The 26,389-nt window shown below is 35.3% G+C and overlaps 1 protein-coding gene across 3 annotated transcripts in view; it reads right to left on the minus strand.

Annotated features, from left to right (window-relative positions):
* The window catches only part of ASCC3 (activating signal cointegrator 1 complex subunit 3), a 264,382-nt gene that overhangs the window by 194,462 nt on the left and 43,531 nt on the right, over window positions 1–26,389 (minus strand). For all 3 annotated transcript variants that reach the window (XM_051778158.1, XM_051778157.1, XM_051778159.1), the window contains exons 5-8: window positions 23,502–23,622; window positions 20,591–20,798; window positions 19,694–19,835; window positions 19,002–19,127 (exon numbers count right to left, since the gene is read on the minus strand). In XM_051778158.1, the coding sequence (XP_051634118.1) occupies window positions 19,002–19,127; window positions 19,694–19,835; window positions 20,591–20,798; window positions 23,502–23,622 (597 nt within the window). The remainder of the gene's footprint in view (window positions 1–19,001; window positions 19,128–19,693; window positions 19,836–20,590; window positions 20,799–23,501; window positions 23,623–26,389) is intronic.

Genomic DNA, 26,389 nt, shown 5'->3' on the forward strand with positions numbered 1-26,389 from the left:
TAGTGACACTGTCTACTCTAAGTAGCACAGGCCATCAGCACTTTAGACAGAGTTTTAGTCATGCAATTCATTAGCCAGACCTTGTAGTTCTACAGTGTTCAATAAATACACAGAAGATACTAATTTTTTTCACAAGACCCACCTGTGAAACCTGCTGTGGTCTCTATATGGTCGATAGCACTCTCCCTCACCCAAAACAAGAGAGTACTAATTACAAGTTCCACTAAAAGCTGAGATCTTCTTTCACTCTCCAGATCACTTAATGCATTAGACTCATGGACAGAAACAGCTTGTCAGGTGCAATTAGCCTCAGTATCACAAGTTTTCACTTTGTGGCCCAATGTGCTTTAAAGTTAACTTCAAGGTACGATGCCAGCATTTCAGTGGCAGCTTCTATATTCAGTATTGCTGTGCACAGACAAGAGCATAGTATCTCTTATCTAATCTACCCAGAAAAACTCTAAAGTAAATATAACCATGTTTAATTAGTAATTTATCCAGACAATATATTTGACTATTATGTCCTTAGATACATGGACATTCTCTTTATACTACTCAGTCCAAAAGAGATTTTGTCCTGTCCACGAAATTTTTACCAGTTTTCATGTAATACTAGACAAATTTTCTCATTGTCTGAAATCAAGAAATGTTAGTCATCTATATTAATTTCCATAGCATGAGACTACCCAACCCAAATGTTCAATAATGACTTCTTGTGTCATAGTAGAACAAAGTAATAAGATTACTACCAATTTATCTTAGAGATAATTCACTGTACTCATAAACAAAGGTCAAGCTTTCAACATTTTCCCTGCTCATTGGCTTAATTTTAGTGTAGATTTATTTTATTCAAAGCACCTTATATATCTCAGGTGCGACAAATCCAATTCTGCAGTCAGCTGTTCTGCTGCACTTTCAGTAAAAAAGGTAATTGATCTAACTAGTAATAGCATGACTAATCCATGCTTTTTAACAGAAAATCCAATCCAAAATTCAGGACACAAAGTTCTGATGTCCCTTGGTCTTACACATAAATAATCTCTAGGTCATGTTTCCCCTTTGTTGTACTTTAGAAAGTTGTTGGTTAAAACATCTATCTATACATACTCATATATACACACAAATATATGTTTTAATATGTATCTTTATACACATTTTAATAAATACACTCCCACTATCCTTTCAAATTATGAACATTTAGTAGTCCTCCCTGCTTTCCAATTATCCATCTATACACTGAAAGCACTTCTGTGCCAGTGTAAATCCTATTTTGTTACTGAAGGTACATGCAGAAATAAACATCAATGCTATACCTGGGGACTTTCACAGTTTCCCTCTCCTGATGATGCTTTTCATATTCTGCTACTTCCATGAAAAAGTGGTAGCTCATAAGATTTAGGAACAAAAGTAAATAAAAATATAACTATATAACTAGCATAAAAGTAAAATTATTATTGTATTATCTAAGAGAACTATTTGAGGATATAATTCCTACCTGCCCCAAAGACTGAAATGTGTTCTTTCAAAGTGCACATATACATTTTAAGCAAAGGCTCATAACATGTAAAAGAAAAACTGCATGATGTTTGGATCTGCTCCATTTAGCACCAAATCATATCAGTGAGATTTTATTGGACTTAGGGGGACAATTTTTGCAGGAACAAGTAGCACACAAAAAGATATGAAAATTATACAAGCATACAAAATAGAGCTTAAGATTGGCTTTAGGCCATAGTCAGCATTACAGTTTCCTGAAGTAAGTACAAATTATGTCTCATCCAAAGGGTAGTACCTGAAGAGTTATGTGCTATAAAGGAAGCTTGAGGTAAAATACATTATATGCAAGTAACAAAAGGCACCAGAGAACCAGCAGCTGGTTTCAAAGCTGTGTGTGCTACAAGTGACTAGACTAGAACTAAAAGCAATTCCTTGCATGGTATGGGCTATCTATGTCACTATTAGCAGCAATCACAGAATCATTTAGTTTGGAGTTCACCTCATCTAGTTCACCCCTCTGATCAAAGCTGGATCAGCTACACCTGTGCACTTGTGTTTAACTACCAGCAAGGATGGAGACTCCACAGCCTTTCTGGGCAGGGCATAACAGTGTTTGACCACCTCACAATAAAAAATTCATTTCATGAGTTCAGATGAAATTTCATGTGTTTTAATTTGTGCCCATTGCCTCTGCTGCTGTCACTGAGCACCACAGATGACAGACTGGCTCCCTCTTTGTTAATCATTCTCACATCAGGTATTTGTATACACTTGTCCGATGCCCCCTGAGCCTTCTCTTCTCTAGCTCTTTCAGACTCACCTCACATGAAAGATGCTCCAGTCCTTTAATTAGATTAAGAAGAAAGTACTAGAAATGACAAATAATGAATCATAAGGATAAAATTATACCCTGACATCCTATAGAACATAGAATCGCAGCCCATATAAGACTTCTTTGAATGTTTTTTAATTTGAATTAAACATCATCCTTTAGAAAACTACAGAGTCTTGTTTATAAACTTATCACCACATTCATTGATCATTGCAGTAGATATTTAAGTAGCAGTAGCCATCAGAAACCAAGAAAATTTCCATACTTTCAAGTTATATTAGTGTCATTAAACTCAAAACAAACACTGCAAAATTCTCGTACATTTTGACAGAGTACACATGAGTAAAAAAGTATCCTGAGGGAAAAAGTATATATATGTGTATAAATGTATTTTTATTATATATGAAAGGATCACCTGTGCTTGAAGTTACCTTAACACAAAAACTATGAAAATAATTACAATTTTATTTGGGTAATGCTGCTTCTAAATCCCAGTTAAACATTTCCTCTCCAGACTTCCAAACCTCATATTTGCCAAAACAGTTGAACAATTATTTTACTCACTTAGTTCTCAGAAATGTCAAAATTCTGGACAGCTCATAACAATGAGTTCTCTTCAACAAACTCTCGTTAAAGAAGAACCAGACTCTATACAGAGAAGTTCAGAACAATCCCATTAAAAAACATAGTCACTCCTTGAAAAAAACAGCCAGTTAAAAAAAAAATCAAAGAATAGAAAGCTTCCATCTCTGGGGGTTTTTTTGTTTGTTTGTTCGGTCGTTTTTTTTTAATCGTAAGTCCTACCCTCTGCTCTCTTGAAGAAAGAAGAAAGATCTATTCAAAATCAAAAGTTTTCAGGGAAAATATTTACCTTCATATATGACAGCTAAGAGTTTACATGCCTAAAGCAATTTCAAGAAAAATCCTTCTAAGTCTATAGATACATTGTCACCAACTTTATATGAAGTATTTCTTGACGAATGACACTATACAAATAGTTATTTGTATAGTCAGCAGTCATATCCTTTCTATAGACTTCTGAATTATTCAACCACTTGTTGTCGTATTAAAAATACAACATTGAAAAACACTTTCTCATTCAATGTATAGATTTAACTCAAAGACTTCCCCATGTATAGACCCCAAATCAGTTTGATGGAAATGACAGGACAGCACTGTAGCTCCAAGCTTTCACTCCTCTGAGTTAGAACACTGAAACAGCTTGGGGGATCTCCTCCCCTCACTGAGAGAATTGTTTTGTGTTCCTCAGCCTAGTTATAATATGACAAAAGATTATAGACAGAGTGATTATACCCTCTGGTGACTTGATTTAAGGAAATGGATATCAAAGTGTTTCAGAAAGATTTTTCCATAAAAGCAACTATTTCTACAGCACAACAAATATACATGAATTTTGGCATCCAAATAGACACACAGGCAAGATTCTGATTTCAGCAACACTATTTAAACTCAGAAGTATCTGATGTCAAGAGAATTATTCCAGATTACTGCAATGAAATGGAGATCAAAACATAGCCTCCTCTTACAGCTTTCTGATGCCATTTGTGAATTACACACAAAAATTACCTTGAACTAATGCAGCCGAAGCAAAATTGGCAACAGTTGTGGTATTTCCTAATAACCTCAGAAGTTAAAATCTTATGAGGATAGAAGGATTTGAGTTTATTTGATCACATTTTATCCATATTAAATGTAACCAAAGTAAAAAAGCATTTCTTCCTCATAAAATTTAAGACTATCTTAATGCTGTGCAAAGCTACGATCATGGGAGAGTCAAATACACAAAACTCTACAGATCTGAAAGCATTTTAAAAGTTCTGGACTGCTGTGTATTGGCATCTCCACTAACACTATCTCCCTGACTTTTCCAGATGCAGTAATGAGAAAACTGATATTTTTATGGCCACAGCATATTATTCTTCAGGTTGTGGTGTTTTGTTTTTTTTTTTTTTTTTAATGCAGAGAATGCTCTCATAATTTCTTACGCTTGTATACAACTAGTTATGCTGATGGCATATTGCTTTGGTAATATATTCCCCTGGGAAAACACAGTGTGTCCCTAAGAGCGAAAAAAAAATCATCACTGTTAGATTCACATTGACTCAAAAAGTAACTGTAATAAAAGAGTTAATACAGAAAACCCTTTCCTAGTTGTTCAAGAATACGGAGACTGCAATACAAAGGGAGAAACCCAACAAATAATAAGGAAAGACAAAGACATGGAGAAAACAACTATATAAGTACTGGCCATTGTTGAAAAGAAAAGTTAGTCTACTAACATGAAGCATAAAAACTGAAGCCCATTTTTGTAACCAAAATGTATGGTTTTAGCTAACTTTTCCCAAGTAAAGAGATTATATGATATGATATGATATGATATGATATGATATGATATGATAAGAAGTACACACAAACTACTTTTGCAAAATTGAATTCTTGTATGAATTGCCATTTCTGAACTAGTTTGAAGAATTTTGAAACAACTGCATCATATCAAAAGAGATTTATTTTTCCTTCTATATTCTTGTTGCAGTTTTGAAAGAATTTGTCAATCCTAACATAAAAAAATATTTCTAAGCAGTAAGTGGGCTACTTAACATGTGGGCTACTGCAACTAGACTAGAGAGATAACTGAAAAATTTAGAAGAGACAGAGAATACTGACAGAAGACAGCAAATAATTTTTGGTCAAACCTCAAAAATAGTGACAATTAGGAAGAGACAAGACATCAGACAAAAGGCATCAAAGTCCTAACCCTCCCATTTCACACAAACTTATGTGAATGGATGAGGTATGGCTCAGAATAAAGACACAAAACTTTCTGAAGGACTGCATCTGGGTATTTGCATTCATCAGTTCTCAGGATTTAGACTAATGGAAAATTAAGACACTGCAAACTACAGAATCAAAAAAATGAAAAAGCTGATGAAGAAGATAGTTTTTATGTTGCAAATAGCACTACAGATTTAACAAAGCTTTCACACGTCCTTTGAAAAGGATATGTACTGCAGGTTACACCTCGACCAGACTTTTTGTTTCCACAGAATCACATAATCACAGAATGGGTAAAGTTGGAAGGGACCACAGTGGGTCATCTGGTCCCACTTCCCTGCTCAAGCAGAGTTGTCCTAGAGCACATTGCACAGAATTGCATCCAGACGGTTCTTGAGTATCTGCAGTGAGGAGATTCTACAACTTCTCTGGGCAATCTGTTCCAATGCTCAGTTACAGTAAAGAAGTTCTTCCTCATATTCAGGTGGAAGTTCCTGTGCATCAGTTTCTGACCATTGCCTCTTGTCCTATCGCTTGCCACCACTGAGAAAAGCCTGGCTCCATCCTCCTGACACCCTCCCTTCAGATACTCCCTTCAGACTCTCAGTTGTCTTTATAGTTTTGCTCCTATAGTAGCTATTAATATGCAAAACAGTCTTTTTTTTCTGATGTAAGCAAATTATTGATGGAAAAATTAAGAAGCTTTCTTACTTAAATGATAATATTTGAAAACAAGACAGAAAGTCTCTACCTTAGGAGTGTGCATGGCAGAGAGACAGTCTTCCATTTAGCAGTCCAGAAGAACAAAGGTCCACAGGTGTCAAAAGCAAGGAGAAGAAGTCTCAGAAACACAGAAAATTAACTCTAACACAGTCTCAGATGACTCAGATAAAAATCCCCATCCTTTTCAGATTCAGGGAACACAGCAGAGAGGTAGGAATATTTGAATGTAAGTTTCCTTCATTATATTATGTTTTACAATAAGCAATTCTTATGAATGACTAAATAAAATCATCTTCCTCTATATTTTAAGGCAAATAAAAAGTTCTTTTTCCCTTCTCCTGATTAATTCCCAACAAGCTACAGAAGAAGGAAATGGTTTCTATTATTGCCATTGTTATAAGTATAATTATTATTATATAAGGCCTACTTATTTATTAATATGAAAACTAAAAATAACTCCACTCTTATTTGATATGTCCAGTTCCAAGATTAAGTGGCAGCATAATTTCAATTTTCCAATTAGAATTCAGAAAAATTGTTTTGTTAGAATAAGATACAAAACACACACAAAAAACTGTTTCTAGCTTTAAAAGACTTTACATTAATTTTTGCTCCCTATTGTTCTGCAGACTCAAACAACTAGTCTTAAAAAGTTTAAAAGTTCCACTTTATTAGCAGTTACTATGTGCTCTTGAGGTTAATGGAAACTGCAAGTCTGAGCTGAACAGCCCATCAGTTATAAAGTCAATCTTTTAGTCATATAGCTCCTCTGTCCCAAAATCTTTTAAAAACATTTAAAACTATTTGGTGATTTCTAAATGAATCCCTTGATGAGCCATTTCAGTCCCATTTCTGTCACTGAAAGACACAGGACATTCTTATCAAGCAGAAGAGATTCACGTCTCAAGAAGCACTCTGAAACTTGTGCTAATTAAAGACAAACATTAAAGTCAGACAAACTTTAATATGCCTAAAATATTTTGAGGGAGAGCTAATCTTTTAAATGTTACAGCATATGAGAATTAGCATACACTTCCCTCATCTTTGAAAATTCTCACTTTGCGATTACATGTCTTAAAAATGGAAAACAATTTTGGTCTTTAGTATAATTTTAATTAGAATTTCAAATACTATCCTGTATTTCACTTTAAATGAAGACCAAATACTCCTAAGAATGAAAGCCTGCCTTCAGGTATGCTATCAAAGTAAAGCAGACTACTGCATTCTTCCACACTCGTACTATGAAATTCCACTGAGAAATGGTTATTCCCTGAACAGGATGCAGCAGAAGCACATTATTCACTCTCCAGTCTTAATTATCAAAACGACTAGAACTACTTTGAGTTGTTTTAATTAAAAACTTTACAGATCTCTGCATGTGCTTTATACCAATAGTCTATATTCAGTCAATGACATAAATGTGACTCCCTTAAGAATGAAAAATTAACACTTAACAAGTTGTTTTCTTAATTTAAATATTTCACTTATTATGATCATTTAATGAGGCCAAAAAACATAACAGCTGCAAAGTCGCCAGGTAGATATAATTGGATTTGAAATATTACAGTGATTAAGTACAAGACAAAAAGAATGCTGTGAGCCAGAAAGCTGGATTTTTTTTGAGCTGCATGCAGCTGCTGTGGAAGAGCATGTCTACCTGAAATGCTTCTTGGATTTTTATTAGTCATTGATTTTACTCTACAAAATTTAATACATATAAGTTTTTAAGAGCAGGGCAACATTTCATATTATTATATAGTTTTGAAGTACAGATATATTTTGGTATTTTTAAAAATTAATTCAAAATTTTTAATTAATTAAAATTATTTTAAATTAATTAATTCAATACTATTTTATGCATGCAAAGGCATCAGTTCTAACTGCTAATGTAGAAATGAATATTAATGTAGAAGCCACTTCAGGATAATGTTTTCAAACTATTTACTTTAGCTTGCCCTTAACATACAACAAGCTATTTCTTTCCAAAAAACCTGAAGAAGGCAGAAAAACGTACAGAATGCTCTAAAAGGTAATTATAGTTGAAATTAGTAATAATTTTAACACATCAAGTAAAAATGAAAGAATGGCAAACAGAAGAATATTCCCAGAGGAATCACTATTGCTGTCATAATCTTTCTAACAGCTCCATTTTCTTCTCTATTTCTGTTAATTTCACACTTCTGCTACCCAAGACAGTACTGGTTTACAATATAGATGTTAAATGACTTTTTCCTAAATTTTACAGGGGAAAACTACAAACACAGTCAGTATTTTTTTCTACAAGAACAGAGCTTATTTGTTCTCCAAATCCCAGCTAAATCAGCAGCATTCACAGATGTTTTCCTACCACAGGAAAATAAAATGTAGGTGAAGGCTGATGAACTTAGGTGGTACGGTCACCGATATATGAGAGCAATAATGGAATCATAGAATCACAGAATCAGTTGGGTTGGAAGGGACCTCCGAGATCATCAAGTCCAACCCTTGATCCAACACCGCTGCGCTAGACCATGGCATTAAGTGTCACATCCAGTTTCTTCTTAAAAACCTCCAAGGATGGAGAATCCATCACTTCCCTGGGTAGCCCATTCCAGTGTCTGATCACCCTCTCTGGAAAGAAATTCTTTCTAATATCTAACCTAAACCTCCCCTGGCACAACTTGAGACCATGCCCTCTTGTCTTGCTGATAGTTGCCTGGGAAAAGAGACCAACCCCCACCTGGCTACAACCTCTTTTCAGGTAGTTGTAGAGAGTGAGGAGGTCTCCCCTGAGCCTCCTCTTCTCCAGGTTGAACAACCCCAGCTCCCTCAGCCTCTCCTCATAGGACTTGTGCTCAAGTCCCTTCACCAACCTTGTTGCTCTTATGTGGACCTGCTCCAGCACCTCAATATCCTTCCTGAACTGAGGGGCCCAGAACTGGACACAGCACTCCAGGTGTGGCCTCACCAGCACTGAGTACAGGGGAAGAATCACTTCCCTGGTCCTGCTGGCCACACTGTTCCTGATCCAGGCCAGGATGCCATTGGCCTTCTTGGCCACCTGGGCACACTGCTGGCTCATGTTCAGCTTCCTGTCAATCCAAACTCCCAGGTCCCTCTCTGTCTGGCTGCTCTCCAGCCACTCTGTCCCCAGCCTGTAGCGCTGCAGGGGGTTGTTGTGACCAAAGTGCAGGACCCGGCACTTGGCCTTGTTGAACCTCATCCCGTTGGAATCAGCCCAACTCTCCAGTCTGTTCAGGTCCCTCTGCAGAGCCCTCCTGCCTTCCAGCTGATCGACACTCCCCTCCAGCTTAGTGTCATCTGCAAATTTGCTGATGATGGACTCAATCCCCTCATCTAGATCATCAGTAAAGATATTAAACAGAACCGGGCCCAACACTGAACCCTGGGGGACACCACCAGTGACCAGCAACCACCTGGATGCAGCCCCGTTCACCACCACTCTCTGGGCCTGGCCCTCCAGCCAGTTCCTAACCCAGCACAGAGTACCCCTGTCCAAGCTGTGGGCTGCCAGCTTTTCCAGGAGTATGCTGTGGGAGACGGTGTCAAAGACCTTGCTGAAGTCCAGGTAGACCATATCCACAGCCTTCCTCTCATCCACCAGGCGGATCACCTGATCATAAAAGGAGATCAGGTTGGTCAGACAGGACCTGCCCTTCCTAAACCCGTGCTGGCTGGGTCTGATCCCTTGTCCATCCTGTAGGTACTGTGTGATTGCACTGAGGATGATCTGCTCCATAATCTTGCCAGGCTGACAGGCCTGTAGTTTCCCAGGTCTTCCTTCTGGCCCATTTTGTGGATTGGCATGACATTCGCCAACTTCCAATCATCTGGGACCTCCCCAGCAAGCTAGGACTGTTCGTAGATAATGGAGAGAGGCTTGGCGAGCTCTTCTGCCAGCTCCCTCATCACCCTTGGGTGGATCCCATCTGGTCCCATAGACTTGTGGGGATCCAAGCAGCTCAGTAGGTCCCTAACTGTTTCCAGTTTAAAAGTTTAAGTATCAAAAGACAGAAAGTAGAATGGTTTTAAAATACGTTTGGAATATTTGTCTAATGACTTCTGATTTTAAAACATACTTTTGATTGTGCAATACCATCAACAATGAATTAAATATGCTACAATGAAAAAAAGAAACATAGTCTCACAAATCCCCCTGAGATCCATCTCTCAAACTAAGTCAAACAAAAGTTGAAAACCTCCTCTTTGGTTGAATAATCTCTTCCAGACTGGCTGCATCTTTTACACTTAGTGTAGCTGAGACTTCTAGCTGCCATATCTGGGTTTGTTTTTTATTAAAATAAGAACCTAAAATAGTTATGAGAATGAGAAGATTGCTCAAAACTGGTGCTTTTCTGCACAAAAAAACCTCAGCCTTTTTTTTTTTTTTTTTTTTTTTAAGTATTCAGAAGTAGTTTCATTGGATGAATCTTTACACAAATTAAAATCCTGACAGGTAGAAGCAGGTGCTTTGTTAGATTACTTCTAGGTACAGGCAGATGCATCTACTCCCACAGTAGCTCAGCAGGTGATTTTCAGCAGCTGGTGCCCTTTACTGGTTTGCCTTTGTAAGTGTTCCCATCAGATTTTCAACCATTTCAGAGGCAGCACTACACAAAATACACACTCTTGGCAGGTGTGTAGAAAATGAAACAGGTTTAACGTTTTATTCAAATCAGATGCAGTCAATTTTCCCTCATGTTAATACTAAAAAGTGCATTTCCCTATTCATATTTGCAATGAATTTCCCTATTCATACTTGCATGAAAAGGAGCAACCAAATAATTGTAAGAATATATAACTTTCATATGGCAGTATCTACTAAATATTTCAAAGCAATTTTTGCTTAGTATATCATAGACAGCCATGCTGGTTTAAAGAACAGACTAAAAGAAAGTAAGTCCTCTATACTTTCCAGTACAGATAATGTTGCTATTAGACTTGGACCCATATTGTCAATTAATTGGTTTTTTAAACTTATACTACCCATGAAGAGGTAACTCAGATTTTACAGTGCTCTTTTCAATTAAAAAAAGGCTGCACATTACTAGTACTTAGAATAAACAGTCTCTCTAACTGAGATCTGTTTAAGTTTCAATTACAACCTCAGTAATGAAAGGACATTTGAAAACATTATTTTATATTCATATGGATTTTTTCTTGCTTTATCGACATTTATCAGTGTTTTTTGCATGTAGTCAATAATAACAAGACCCTGAAAATAAAAACGTGCGAAAAACACAGTCCAGACTGACATAACAAAGAGCATATTTACCAGTTTTTCATAGCATCCTTGCCACACTGAACATCTCCAGTGTCTTAAACATGGCTTGTTCATGTAACACAGCCATCAGACTTCTAAGATGCTAAAAGGCTCTTTTTATGCGTATGTAAACAAATAAGCCAAAAATAGATAAAGCTATTATGTATTATACAGTATACTATCCTAATAGCATTTAGAAAGTGATTTTTAAAAAGGAAAGACAAAACCCTTGTTAATCTTAAAAATATTACAAGCACAAGACCACAAAAGGTCTTGAACTAAACTGCACATGACACTAGGACAAAGGAAACTTAAAGAATAAATGATCAGACTGCATTCTAAGCATTCAATTTTAAGACACTACAAGACAGAGGAAGGCATTAGGTCACAGCTGAAAAGCAAGGAGAAGCCTGTTGGTCAAAAAGAAAAAGATAATTTTTCACCTCTGTAAAAAGTAATCTGAAAAATTTGTTTAGATGAGCTAAGGCAGCACATACTCCAAAGGAAACCTTCATTCAGCCTGATTCTAAAAGGATCAAACTTGCCCAATGTCAACTCAAAGCAAATAAACCTGTTGTCAGCCTACCAAAAGACAGGTTTACGACAGAGGTAGAGAGAGAACACTATTCTGGAATAAGAAAAAAGTTACATTGCAAATTGCTGTGTTAGTTGCTTTTTTAAGTCAGAGACACATTGTACAATATGGAAATGTGGATGCAAATGGTTATCTATGAATTTCTCCAATAATCCTGGTAAACCAAAACTTTAAGAAAGTATCTGCAATACTTCTCCATTCTTATGGGACAATAATAAAAGCTTGTTTTCCCTGTACTTTTCTGGGGAATATTCTTCCAATTTGTATAAAAATAAACTGCTTTTAAATAGTCACTTTACAGTGCTTCGATCCACAACATCATACCAAAAATGAAAGCCGCATCATATAAACAGGCCAAGGAGAATGTAGTTTGAACAAATACAGGCTTACATCTGACCAATTATATAATGTCTAGATCCAAAACTCATGTGAGACATGATGTATTTGCTTCCTTTACCTTCATTCCTCCCCATTCCAAAACAGGTGAACTATGGCATTACTTTTACAATGGTGGATTGACACATATTGTTTCAGTATGTATGGGCTGCTGCTCACTGAAAGCTGCCTTTTGCTCTTCATAGAATCTGACATAAGATCATGCATCAGTTCTCATCTCTCTCCAATTATTCATCATCATCCCCTCTTTTTTGCATCTTACATACATCTGTATAAGGGACACAGATTGGCTTGAACGTCTTTTTTGCATACAAATCTTTTTTTTTTTTGTTTAAAAATGAAATAGTAAAACCCTGGCAAGCTGAGGAGACAAAGAGGAGGATATATGAAATAGTGGTCTGTTAAAACTGTTACTGTCTTTTTTAAGTCCATGATAATGTTGAACTCAGAACAGACAAGGCAAAGATTCCAGAGAAGTCACACCTGCCTAACACAGAGATGCTTCAGAGAAAATAATTTCAATTTCTCATCTTGGGTTAAGAGACAGGTCCTCTCAAAGACTATAATAATATTAATAGTATCAAACACATCTTTTTGCTGAGTCAAAAAACTCACAGTTTTCAAATTCTAAGGGTACTACCAGATAGCACTGCATTTCAAAACATTATTTTAAAATAATTATACAAAGTAACAAAATAAAATGCTTTGGAGGAAACTCATGAAATGGCTAAAAGATGAACATATCCAGTACTATGTTCAGCTCTTAAAAACTAGCACATACCTGGGATGTTTACCTCGGGAAAATAAGTTGTCTTATGAGTTTTGTCAGAAAACAAAATGTCAGTCTCTATTTCTTGCTTTCTTATTTTTAGAATAGCCTTGATATCACTATCTCTAATGACACTTTCATTTATTTTTGGTTTTTACTATCACTACTTTAATAAAGAAAATCATTATCCTCAGTATACCTCTTTTGAGATAGTTCATTCTTTTCTCTCATTTCAGCACTAGCATAAGCTCTTATTCTGATGTTCTAGGAAACCAGTTTTATATATTTTGATACGAACTTCAGAGATGCAAAAATACTGTCGTATCAGGAGAAAGCAGATATAGGTGGAACCATGTTAGAAACAATAATCTCAGATTACTGAAAAAATTATTCATTTGTAAATTATTTTTTTATTCTTTTATATCTACCTACTCCATTACTAATTCTCTCTGTTAAATGTTAATTTTTCCACTGCTCAAACTCCTGATAATTGGAGGGTGGTCATAATTGCTGATCCTCCCAAGCTGTGCTCCTAAGAACTCTGCCTCGCTGAAGCCGGAACACTGATGTGTTAAACTAAGGAATTCAAATGTAAACATTTCACTATGGAATTAATTCAAACTTGTACTATAACATTCATAAAGTCTTGCTAACACTACAGTGCACCTGTATTTCAAGTACCATATCAAATTAATTTGGCATTATCATATCGAGTTTCTTTCTAGAAATTATTTAGATATGTTTTTGTTTTAAAGGTGTTCCCCAAAATAAGTCAGGTTAGTAATCCAGTATGCAATAAAATCAGTGATTCTACTGAACAAAGAAAAGCATCTTACTGGTAAGGATTTTTAGAATAAATCCAGAAAAATGTTATAGTACCATTTGTAGTATTAAAGGCTATATCAACAAAGTAAGAATAATTTTCAAAATAGTTTTCAGAGATTTATCATCATGGGAAGATATTCTCCATTGCTGAAAGAAGAAAGAACTTCTTAGCATTCAGGAAATCATATAGTGATATCTATCTGCAGTAGAAGCTGCAGTCAAGTGAGGCACATGTTTTAAAAATATTACATTTAATGAATTATATTTAAGTACAGCAAGTGTCTTCCAAAGGTGAATTAGTAGCAAGCCACAGAGCACATTTTTGCATTTCTACAATATGAGATTACAGGTAAATTTCAAAACCAGAATATCAGTTTACAGTTTGCACATCATAGCAACAGATTTTTTTGATGAAGTTAATAAACTATTTCTACTAAAAAATGGATTTTCTTAATTGAAATAATGGTAATTTTATACAAGACAGACAATAAACTGCTTTGGCATGAATATCATTTGGCATGAAGCACATATCTTACTTACTTTTAACTAAAGCAATAGTATTTATTCCTAAAATTTAAATGAAACAATGCATAAAAGCCTCAGCTAAGGGTTAGATAATCAAACGATTTGATGCAGAAACTATAAATATTGCACCTGGGATTCTAAAATAATGATAGAATACTCATTAACTTGCATACTGAAGAACATTAAACCAGAACTGCTAGGCTTTAAGATTAAGATCAATGTTAAATTTTAACTCCTTTTTTGGATATCACACCTCATGAAATATGAAGACAGACTACAATTCTTAATATACGTTACCAGCCATTAAAATGATTATACCTTGATCTATGTGGTTTTCCTTGTCTTAAGTTGGGACTAATGATTACAGAACTTGTAAACTTTCCTTGGAGCAAATTTAGAGTATAATTCATTGGATAAATGTCAACATTTCAATAAAATTAAAAATATTGTTTTAAATTATTCCTTTCAGTCCAACTGCCAATTGCTGTTTGAAAAATATGCAACTGAAACACCAGGATCAAGTTTGGAATTAATGGTCCAATATTTTGGATTTGAAAAATGTAATTTATGCAAAAACATCCATACTTCTATTCAGTAGACTTACCTTGTACAATTCTATAAAAAAGAAAACATTACAGGAAAAGGGGGAGTATTGATTTTGTAATAAGTCCTTCACATAACACAGAGAGAAAAAAAATCACACTTCTTATTTAGATTATTAAGCAATGCTAGTAAAAGGAAACTGAAATAACATGAAACAAAGAAATAAATCCTACCCTGAACACTCATTTTAGGTAAAAAGCTGAAGTAATTTTTCACCAACAGCAATTTGTTAGATAAAACGTGTTTTCACAGTCTTGAAGAGGAACTTTCCCTGACCTGAGTTTATGACTTTAAAGGTACATTTATTTGGCAAAAAGCCTGACGCAAAACAACCTTTATAGTAAGTACAAAAAATATATTTCATTAATGGCAAGCGGCTTGTCAAGCAAGCAAAAATAACAAATCTAAGCTTGCGCTTACTCCATTTTTTAAATTCTCATTATTGAAACAACTCAGCTGGCGTGTCACTTTTACAAGTAGTAGAATCAGAATACTTCAGATTAAACTGGTGTGACCAATCAGCCACTTACGAACCACCCGTGCTTGTATGCTTGTACCATGGTGAAAACATGGCTCTCTAAATAGGAACAAATGCCAAGAAAAATAGTTATCTGCAAAGGGAGCTGGGGGTGGGATTTACTGCCCTGCAACTCCTTAGCCCCTCTGTAACTCCTTCCCTGGGACACAGTGCACCCTTCTACCACTGAACACCAGAGACATTCCCGAGCAGCAGCAAAGCACCCTCCATGCCACTGGCTCCTGCTCCCAGCTCAACAGTGGTAGGAAATAAAGAATATGAGATGACACAAGTGGAGTGAGACTGTGGGAGGAGGTGAAGCAGCAGTTCAGATCATAATGTATAAAGATATGAGTGACAAAGCAGAAAAATGAACAACACTGACAGCAGGGGAGTGCTAATGCCGGCAGTTTGACATGCTATGGTATGCTTTCATGGCTTCTAAATTGTGAAAGGTTGGCCCCTCCTGATCTCATCTTTGCAGTGCATAATGGGATTGCATAGGAAAGGTAGCTACAGAAATTTGGGTCTTCGTCTATATCACGAGTTTCATCTTAGCATCTGTATTCTTTCAGGAAGAGCTTTCATGGCTTCAGAAAAATCTGCATGTGGAATAATTTAACTAATCATGAAGTTAAACTCTTTAGGAAAGCTCTGACTCTTTGCAAGGAGGCTCTAACTAAGCTGAATACTTACTTTGAAAATACTGGCCATAAGATTTCAGATAATATAGTACCAAAATTGGCTTAAATATGTTATTTCTTTATTCTGCAGTGCAGTGGAAGATGCATCATGACTACACTGCCAATCCTATAAATAAGAACTTCATGTTAATATCTGTACTAGTTTAACACATCACTGCTCCCTATGTTGTTGGTTCATAGAGGTTTTCTCATTTTGTCTTATACTTGTACATAAGAAAAAAAAAAAAATAAGCCTATACATGTTTAAAATATGGTTAAAATGCAGTTTGTTAAAATTAGTATCAAGAGGAATATATTTTTCTCATCTCTTCTCAAACTGTGTTTATATCAGGTTAAGGAAATGAGGAAATCTAAACCTTAACTAATACTTCAGAATATTTAAAGTGCAAGATTACTTCAACTTACAGAATCCAGAAGTTTATCTTTTGGCTAACAGTTCAAAATATAAATGAACTCCTTATGAACTCAGTTCTGACCTGAAGAGCTTTGAAGATTAAATTTAATAGCATATTCTGCAATACACATTACACAGTCAAATATTCCACCCAAACTGCTGACAGTGTGATCAAAATCACATAGCTTATGAGAAACAGATAGAGAAATTACTTTTATGCAAATGAAAATGTACAGACTAAAAAGACAATGAAGAAGAATATTTATAATTTTTAAAACCATCAGGATTTCTCCACAGACATCAAGTGCTTAGAGAGTTCAATATATAATACTCAGAAAACCAGCAACAATAGATGGCTTGGTTGTTCTGTGCCTTTTTTTTCCTGTGGATCATGGTTTTCATGTATATTGACTCATTAAACAGAATGAGTACCTTAATCTATATGTCTAGACTAACTCAATGTCGTACATCAAAACCCTACCACTAATGGCATCTCATAGTAGTCAATAGCAGCAAAACTCTCAACTTCCTCCTGATGCCTTTAGAAGCTTCTAGCTTTGAACTATGTACAGCTATATTTACTGTCATCTCTACTCTTTGCCCACTTGTTTGTATTTTAGGTAATCCTGCAAACATATCTACACAGAGATATAATGGAGCTACTTATGAACATCTATGCATTCTAGGAAGACAGATTAAAAAAAAATTATTTTGCTGTTTTTGCTTAACACTAATAAACCAAAAATAAAATATATTGATGGAAAATCTTCATGCCCTTTAACTGATCCCAGTTAATTGGTAAAAATTTTAAATATCAACCAAGATTTTTTCTGAGCTTAGAGATCTAAAACTGCCATACAGAGAAAACAACAACAACAAAAATTTCCCCATTGGTAATTTCAGCCTCTTTTAACTCATTGATAAAAATGTGCTATTCAACAACTTTAAAATTTATGAGCCTCACTAATGGAAGCAGGAAAGTGACAAGTCCTGCTGGACAAACTTCATAAATTTGTCATCTATTGTTGCAAACTGATATTAAAGTTGAGGGCAGAAATTATACACATAAGTGTTCAAACATTCAAAATTGTATTTGTTATTGACTATTCTATTTGATCTCATGTAATAAGAATCGTATCAAACAGTAAAGTTCTACAAAAAATTATTTCTATTTCAAAATTTCACTATAAAACTGAAATGAATACCTCTTGATGATACACAACGTACAAAGGAGAGTTACTTGTGAAATCTGTATAACTGATGCATTTTTTACAATTATTTTAAACATTAGAAGTGTAAAAATCTGCAAACTATTAATTTTAGATAGTTATGTTTCTGTCTGAACCAATTTTTTCTGAAAGCAGTTAATGCCTACTGAAATATTGGTACTTTCAAAAAATTTACAGATTATTAAGCACTATTTAGCTCAAGAGAAAGACATTTCATGGCAAAAAGCTGTCATACTGAGTATTGTCATAGAAAATGTCACATTTTATCGCTGCAGTGGCTCCATTTTTCTATCCAGTTAACCTGTCATTCAATTAATGAACATAACATTAGGTACTGTCACCTAAACAGAAAAGAATAGACTCAGATTTTAAAATTAAACTGTCCTCTGTTTTGAAAGAGTTAAATCTTTATGTAATACAATCTTTACTCAGAGTCCCAATTAGGTGCTCTGGGTATATTCTCATTTACTGTTTTCCCACAAAGTGGAAAAATTTGTTTCCATGTTATATGCTGAAGAACTAAGAAACATAAAACCTTCTTCATATGTACATATAGCTTGCTCTTTATGTCTTTATTCAAATAAAATCTTCTGTTTTTCAATAGATTTGACATATACAATGAGGAGTAAAGAGGTACATGTGATGGACTACTGCACGTTCTAGACTGTAAATAACTAACAACAAATTTAGTTCTCTTACCTTAGCTTTTGCACCATTTTAAATCAGTAAAAGTTAAAATGTTAATGCCTGTTTTACTTGCATTTTTCCTCTCTGCCTTTACTTTCTATCATCAACGTTTTGCTAATGATGATTTGCCCTCTTCTGTTTAAAGAAGAACAATTTGAGAAGACTTTGCACCCCACACAATCTATAACACCACAGTCAACACCCTGCACTGCACTGGACTGCAAGACTAGTGCAAAATAGTGATGTGCAGTCACACGCCAACCTGTACAAGTCCAGATACGGAAACTCAGGTTCACTTCGCCATGTGATCTTCAGAAAGAGAACACAACTGCTGTAACACTTTCATTTTATTGTCGTGATTGAGATCACAGTTCAAAACCAAAAAAACCTTAACAGGTAATGCCAAAGGAATTGAGAACTGCAACTCATGAACAAGTAGTTCAGATCAGGAATTCCTTGAATTTGAGTCAATATGAAAGGGATGATTTCACTGAACTACATTTCCTAATAAATACTCTCCAAATTAGTAGTCAAGAAATTAACTGGTTGCATTTACATATCACATATCATTGAAAAAAATTATTTTTCCAGAGTTTTTTTGTAATACAAAGTAAAAACTAATTTAATATCTTTGAAATGGTATACTCACCTCATCTAAGTCTTTAATATAAACAATTTTCTCTTCAATGCCAATAGGCATTGGTTCACTATGAGGGATCTTCACCTCTTCATACATTTTATTATTTTCTCTCTGAACTGATTCTGGTAAAAACACCTAAAACAGTATTACAGGAAAACTAATTGAAAGTATGAAAATACAAAGTGTGATTATGTATAACTTACTTAGAACAATGCTTTATCACTTTCCTTCAAAAAATGAATCCAAAACAAAAGCAAATCTCAGTGATTCATATTATAGACAGCACTGAACCCCCCAAATGGAAAATAATCAGTTTTACTACTGAGAAAATAGTCCCAACTCCCCCCAAAAAATAACTCTGCTTTATTACATTTCAGAATCCATTAAGTGTAGAATTTCATAAAGCATTTATTTTGTTAAAGCCAGTTCAAAGGTACCCAAAAGATAGAAAAACAGTATTTTAAATATATAAGTGACCCAAGAAACAAAAGCAAATACATTAGTTGAGAACAAAATTATTTCTTTGAGAGGCAAAGTAAAAACAGAATATATGGAAGTGTTTAAAACCATCTGAAAAGAAGCACTGCTTCATATGTTAGACTCTGATAAGTAGGAGACTAAGGGAACAAAGGGAACCCTGCTAGACATTATTCATTGGGAAAGATGTACTGCTCAAGAAGGGTCATGCACAAAACACGTACCTTTGCACCCCCAATGAATGCTGATGTTTTCATAGCTTCAGCTCGGGAATCATAAACATGAGGATAATGAATTTTTTCGAAGCTCATCTCTCTCTGTCTACCTAAGACTGGCATACTTCGAGCATTCAAAAGTGCTAGTTCTCTGAAAGCAGAAAAATAATTGCAATGATTCTGCCCATTTTAGACTGCCATGACAAAAACTGAACATAGTATATTAAAGTAAGAGCAAGAATTGCGGAGTTTAAGAAAAAAAAGTTTCGTAAAATAATCAACAAAAAATTTTACAGTGTTATTCAGTGGCATCAGTTAAACCAAATCCTTATAACACACTGTTTACATAAAATTCAGAAGTGCAATCCAATAAGTGCAAGGTTTTCCTAAATGCAGTTTTGCCTCTTTTTAAGCAATAAAACAAGATGATTTCACAGTTAGATACCAGTCCCACTACATTTTTCTCAATACAAAATACAACAGCTTATTTGTTCCTTATCCTTTCCCTCCTCTACTCCTCCCGCTACCTTCTAGCTGACAACATGGAAAATAGTACCCATTAATCTTGAGAGAAAAAAAGAAAGATAGTTCTGATAGATTTAGTATAGACTTCATAAATCTTAAGCAAGTAGTGTGCATACAGGAACTAAGAAAGATAGCCTACCCCTCTAATCTGCCTCTCCAGCCCACATAGATGAGATCAAGAAGATTCTCATTAAGCAGATCACTGCTTTCTTTCCTGAAAATTAGGTTTTCATACTAAAAAAAATTCTATACTTGCAATAAAATATGACTTGAAGTCGGAATCACCTAATCACCAAAGTAAACTAAAAGAAAATAAACTACTATGATAAGTTGAAGTAGCAATTACAATAGAAGCATTTCTGAACTTTCAGGATTTATTACCTTTGCATCCGCAGCTCTTTGGGATCAAAGCACATTTGTCCTTCTCCAGAAACTTCTCCATCTTCCCCAGCTTGTTTTTCTTTTCTGGCATTTCGTTTTTCTTCTCGACGATATTGTTTCATTAACAACTTTTCTTGTTCAGACTGAATCGTAACTTGACAACCATAATTGGGCTTAGCATTTTCTCCTATAAACTTCTTGCACTGTTCTGCAACATGTTAACAGATATGCATCCTTGTTAGTACTGGATTCATTTTTTTTCCCCAGTTTTATTCTAAAGGTTTGCTTTCTGATGCTTGGTTGGGGTTTCATGTGTCTTTTGGGGTTTTGTGCACGTGTGTGTTTAAAAATGTTTGAGCTTTATGTAGACTGTGCAGTCGTTGGCCTTTTTCACTTACACCTAGGCATGTTTGCTCTCTCCTCTCTCTCTCTCTCTCTCTCTCTCTGTAATGGAGAGAACCAGGGCTACTGAATCAGAGTAAGGAGACTTCCATCCGAGGTCTCTGCCCCCTCCAAACTGTCTCAAACTGAGACAAGATTAAACAGGGTGATTTTTTTTTTTTTAAGCAGCTTTTTCACATAACAATTATTGTATATATACTAGATAACATGATTGTATTGAAAGCATACTCACAATTAATTTCCCTAAACAAGAGAGAACATCCATCCTATTCTATACAACCGCAAGGACTCCTTCCCTATACATGGATAAGCAGCAGGATTGAATCCAGAAGAATCAGAATTATAGAACAATTACAGTAAACAATAAATCTAGGGGAGCAGGAAGCCTGAAAAGCACAGTCACATTCACCCTTCTGAGGCCAGTACTGGTCAAAACCAAAGACACAATCAAGTCTTTTATTTACAACAGGCTGGAGAGATTTTTGTTTTCTTTTTTGTTTTGTTTTGTTTTTTTTTTTTAACTGTATTGGTGGTTTTAAACTTCTGTTTTCAAAATTCTGCAAAGATGATTAGCTTATGTAGGTTTGCCTGAATATTATATACTTAACTCAGTTATCTTTCATAGGTACTTCTGCAGCCAAACTCTGAAGCCAAAAACTTGAAAACCTTTTTTTCATTAAATAAACCCACTTGACCACTAACATTTTGAATAATTTGTGCTGCTTAGTTTTCACCTACAACAAAACTGAAACTCCTACATCTCACAACATGCATACTGGCTAGGGTGACAATAACTTGTTAAACAGCATTGAAAAAAATCTAATAAACTGTCAAAATGTCCACATTAATATCATCATGTCTGTAGCTTTAACTCTCTCTCTTGTATTAAAAAGGGACAACAATGGATGCAATTTCCGGACTAAATTTAATTCAGACTGAACACACTAGGGCAAAGAAATGTTACTTGATTTGTCTGATAAGCACAACAATCACCTTTACTGCCATGGAAGTAAATTACACAAGAAACCGTCAAATAATACAGCATGGTACAAAAATGCAGAACACATACAGTTCCTTGACTTGTGCTTATTTTCTCAAGGTACAAATTACTCAAAGTTGACTAAATTTCTGCAGACAGAAATGATTCCCTTCCTCAAATGCAATTTTGGAAAGATAAGATTTCAATTCCCATTAGAAATACCATTTTGATCAACTTTAAAAGAAGAAAGCCTTATTAAAATTTATAGACTGAATTCAGGGCAGAGCATCTTCAATCTCAGAGAAGATACCCAAATATCATTGACTTCTTTACCACAGTGAAACAAGGGTTCTCTCATCAGTGAAAAATGCATACAATCAGTTATGCTTTCTATTGTCTCAAAAGCATAACATTGAAAATATTCTTCCTCCACATTCTAGCAGAAATTACTGTGATAGATTTTACTGATGGCATAATGAAGAATAATTTCATAAAAGCTTCCAAAATACTACTTCTGCTAAGTGAGAAGAAAATATTCATGTAACTAAAATCTGTACGTAGGAGAAAGATATTCCATTTCTACTGAATGTATTTTTAATTTTTTATTATTTGATTACTTGAGAAGGGAAAAATACCAGGACACAAAACCTTGTTATATAGCAAGACGTTCCCTTCAGAAATCACAAACAGGTAAAAATCATGGTTGTTCTGATGAGTTTAGACTAATCATCAACCCAGTAAGAGATGAACTCCTAAGCATTTGCTTATATAACATTTCACTGAAGACATTAAAAAAAGAGTCATTTGTATTTTAAAATTATTGTGAGGATACATAAATCCCCTTTTACTAGGTCTATTTACATTTTTCTAACTCCATATACTGTGAACATGCAATGGGTTGCATGGTGCTATGTCCATGTAAGATTTATCCCAAGTCACAACCCATACACAATCAGATTTATTTTTGTCAGAAAAGAAAGTAATAAGACTTATTTTAAAACAGTAATTTGTAAAACATATAAAAAAGCAAAAATCAAAGTATAAAATCTGAATTCCTTTCTTTCCCCCCTCTCACTTATTAATCCTTAACTTTATTTTTTAATATCCTTGACTTCTTTTTTTTCAGAAGTGGTTGTTACTGTGCTTTTCGTCCCCAAGGCCTACATTAGTTGATAGTCAAAGGTAGAGTGGAAGCAGGAAAGCAGATGAGGAATAATGGAAAATCAAGTTATTTCCACAGTAATCCATTAAAAATCAGAAAAGTGCAACTCTTAATACATGCTAAATTTGCACATGCCCATAGGCCGTTGAAAAGTAAATAAATATATGCAATCAGTATTTGTTTCTCCTGTATAATAAGACCACAATTTCTTTGTTTAAGCCCATAAATACATTTCCTCCTTGACCACCTCCCCTTTTTTTTTGCTTGCTTTTTAAATACACATTGACAGCACTACTGTTTGAAATACAAGTGAACAGCTGGAAAGCTACTTTTTTCTGGTTTGGAATAAAAATTTTGTAGTCACTTACCTTGCAGAGCCTGGAACCTGTTATCATTTGGACAAGTCAAAGATCTTTCCAGAATCAGAGATCTGTTCTGTAGGAGTTTCTCTATGAGTTCAAAACCTTCAGGGCCTAGCAGTTCAAATAACTACAAAAAAACCGAAGTCATAAGTCATTATATGAATTAACATAAATTTATAAATAGGACTGCAATATCTCCATCCCTAGCAACATCAAATCTGTTGACAATGACGAAAACAGGGCAGTTTCCCCTTGGTGCTGTTTGACTTTGCTGCTGATATTATTCATATAACTTCAAGAATCAGGTAAGAATACAAGTTATGATATACTTTGATGTGACGTTCTATAAAAGATTAAGAGTTTGGCACTGTAGGATACAAGTATTTCTGTTCTAACTACAAAAAGGAGAGAGCTGTCTGTTACTGTCGTGTATTTAATTTTCCAAATCCTTAACAAAGGATTTTTCTGTGGTTCTCTGTGACTACTGCCCTCTGGGAACACCTTGAAATAACTTTATTTTGCCTCTTGATATATTTGCAAAATTCTGAACAGTGCCAACAGCATCAGATCAATGATTCTTTTTTGAAGGCCAATCTGTACTTCATAACTTAAACTGTCATTTAAAAATAAGGGGGGAAAAAAAAGGTGTCACTCCTGGCCCTCGGGGGTTTCTATGGAAAACATAATGTTTGTGCAAATTAGTACAGTGACGGCAGAGTTTGCAGAGACTATGAAATAACAGCTCTGAAATGTATAAAGTCTTGCATTTCTTTCATTAGAGTAACCAATGATGGCAAATTGGAGAAGCAGTCTGCAAAAAACGTAAAATAAAAGAATGCAATAAATGTGGACAAATAGAAAATTCTCATATAGAACTAATAAACTACAAAAATATAAAACAGGGAACTGCCTGTTAGACATCAATTCTGTTGTCCGGGATCTCAGGCTAGGATGGATTTCTTTTTATGCAGTTTTCACTAGCACTGATCATTTTGCATAGGTTCTATCTTGCACAGCTATTCACTGTCACTTCACAGCCACATTTTTGCTAATATTATCTAAAGACATAAGACAACTTTGGTTTTATATTTCAAAAGAAAGTGGCAAATTAGTACTAGTAAATTGGAGTAGATATTTTCCAAGGGTAAACATTTAAGGCAGGAAGAGAAAAATACTTTCAAAAGCAAAAAGAAAAGTATATTTGAAATTCCTTAATTGTATGAAGAACTGAATATAAACTTGTCTTAACTTTGCTAATGATTTGCCGACTGTGAAATACCAGCAACACAAGGAAATGAAATGCTTTCAGATTAACCAGATCTGGGGTCAAACACTAATTTCTCATCAAGGCAGTGGACACAATGTAAGCATATTCAGACTTACCATGTTGCTTCCCAAAAACCCCTAAACCCAAAACAAACACACAACACCACCCCATAACTGCCAGAAGGCAAATAACACATTAGCCCTAAAACATCCAGTGTAGACCTTCAGCTCCGCACAAGACTCCAAACCATCTCTCTCACTGGAAGTCATTAAGAACCAGTTTGAAAAGCATCAGTCAGAAAAGATGGAGTTTGTTAGGGACATAGATAATAGCTTTATTTGGAACAGGAAGCTATTTTTCTCCTCCTGTTTTCCCAATATATTCTGAAACAAAAAGCATCTGTATTAAAATTATTTAAACCAATTAGAACAGTAGAACCTTAAAAAGAAGCAGTAATGTATTACACAATGCATTCTAGTTCACAGTCAGAGCTGATGAAGCAAAAACACTATCACTCCATCCTCAGTCACCAGAAGAGTATCAAGGTGAAACTGCATATCCTACTCTGCAGATCTTGCTTTATGGTGAACTTGCCACCGGTTGCCGCATGAGAGGAGCCCCGAAGAGAAGATACAAGGACTCCCTGAAACAACATCTCAGCCTTGACCACATTGATCAACATAACTGGTCTACTCTGGTCTCCAACTGGGAGGCCTGGAGGCACACCATCTATAATACTGCTGATGCCTTTGAAAACGCACCCAGGATCGCTCTCGAGGAGAAAAGACAACGCAGAAAGAATCGTGCCTTGCAGAATTTACCACCTAAGGAGACTTTCTGCTGTGCCTTTTGCAACTGGACGTGCCTGTCTCGTATTGGCCTTTTTAGCCACCAGTGTGCTTGTAACAAATGTGGGCAGAGACCTTTCCCTAATGTTCATTCGCGAAGCCCAGCCATGATGACTCTGCAGACATCCTACCAGTCAGAGAGAACCAAACCCATACAGTATTACACATGACCGACTCTACAACACTCATGCGGTAAAAGTCACTCCATTTTGCCCCCTCGATGGGTGAACAGGTATTCATTTGCTACCAGCATTTTGAGAGCTGTCTAGATCACCTAAACAGTCTTGCTGTTGTCTGAAAAGGAAGGAGGTTTTCAGAACATTTTAAACAGCTAAGACAGACAGAGATCATTGCTCAAGAATGAGGGGAAAAAACAAAAGAATACAGACCAGAAGCAATAACCAGTTCTTACTGGCAAGATGTCTCCCATGCTCACCAGAAGCCAGACAGAGCTCATGTGTACAAAACAACCATTGAGAGCTAAACCAAGAAAAGCAAAAGTGCTGAGAGATGGAGAGTAAGTAAAAGAGCAAGATCTTTCACCACCTACCACTGATGGTAGAAATAGTCACAATGCTAGAAAAAAGTTTGCAAAGAGTAGAAACAAGTAAACTTGAGAACTTGCAAGATCAAAATAGTATTTGTAATATCATATTTTCATACTATAGGAGTAATCCATTGCTTCCTAATTAAGGTATTAATAACTACCACAGAATACTACTGTTTCAAAGTACAATTCTTTACCTTCTCATTTTTTGAGACTTATGAAAATGCATCAG

Source organism: Manacus candei, unplaced genomic scaffold, assembly GCF_025592945.1.
Source record: "Manacus candei isolate 608988 ecotype Guabito, Panama unplaced genomic scaffold, ASM2559294v1 h1tg000011l, whole genome shotgun sequence".
Taxonomy (NCBI): Eukaryota; Metazoa; Chordata; class Aves; order Passeriformes; family Pipridae; genus Manacus; species Manacus candei.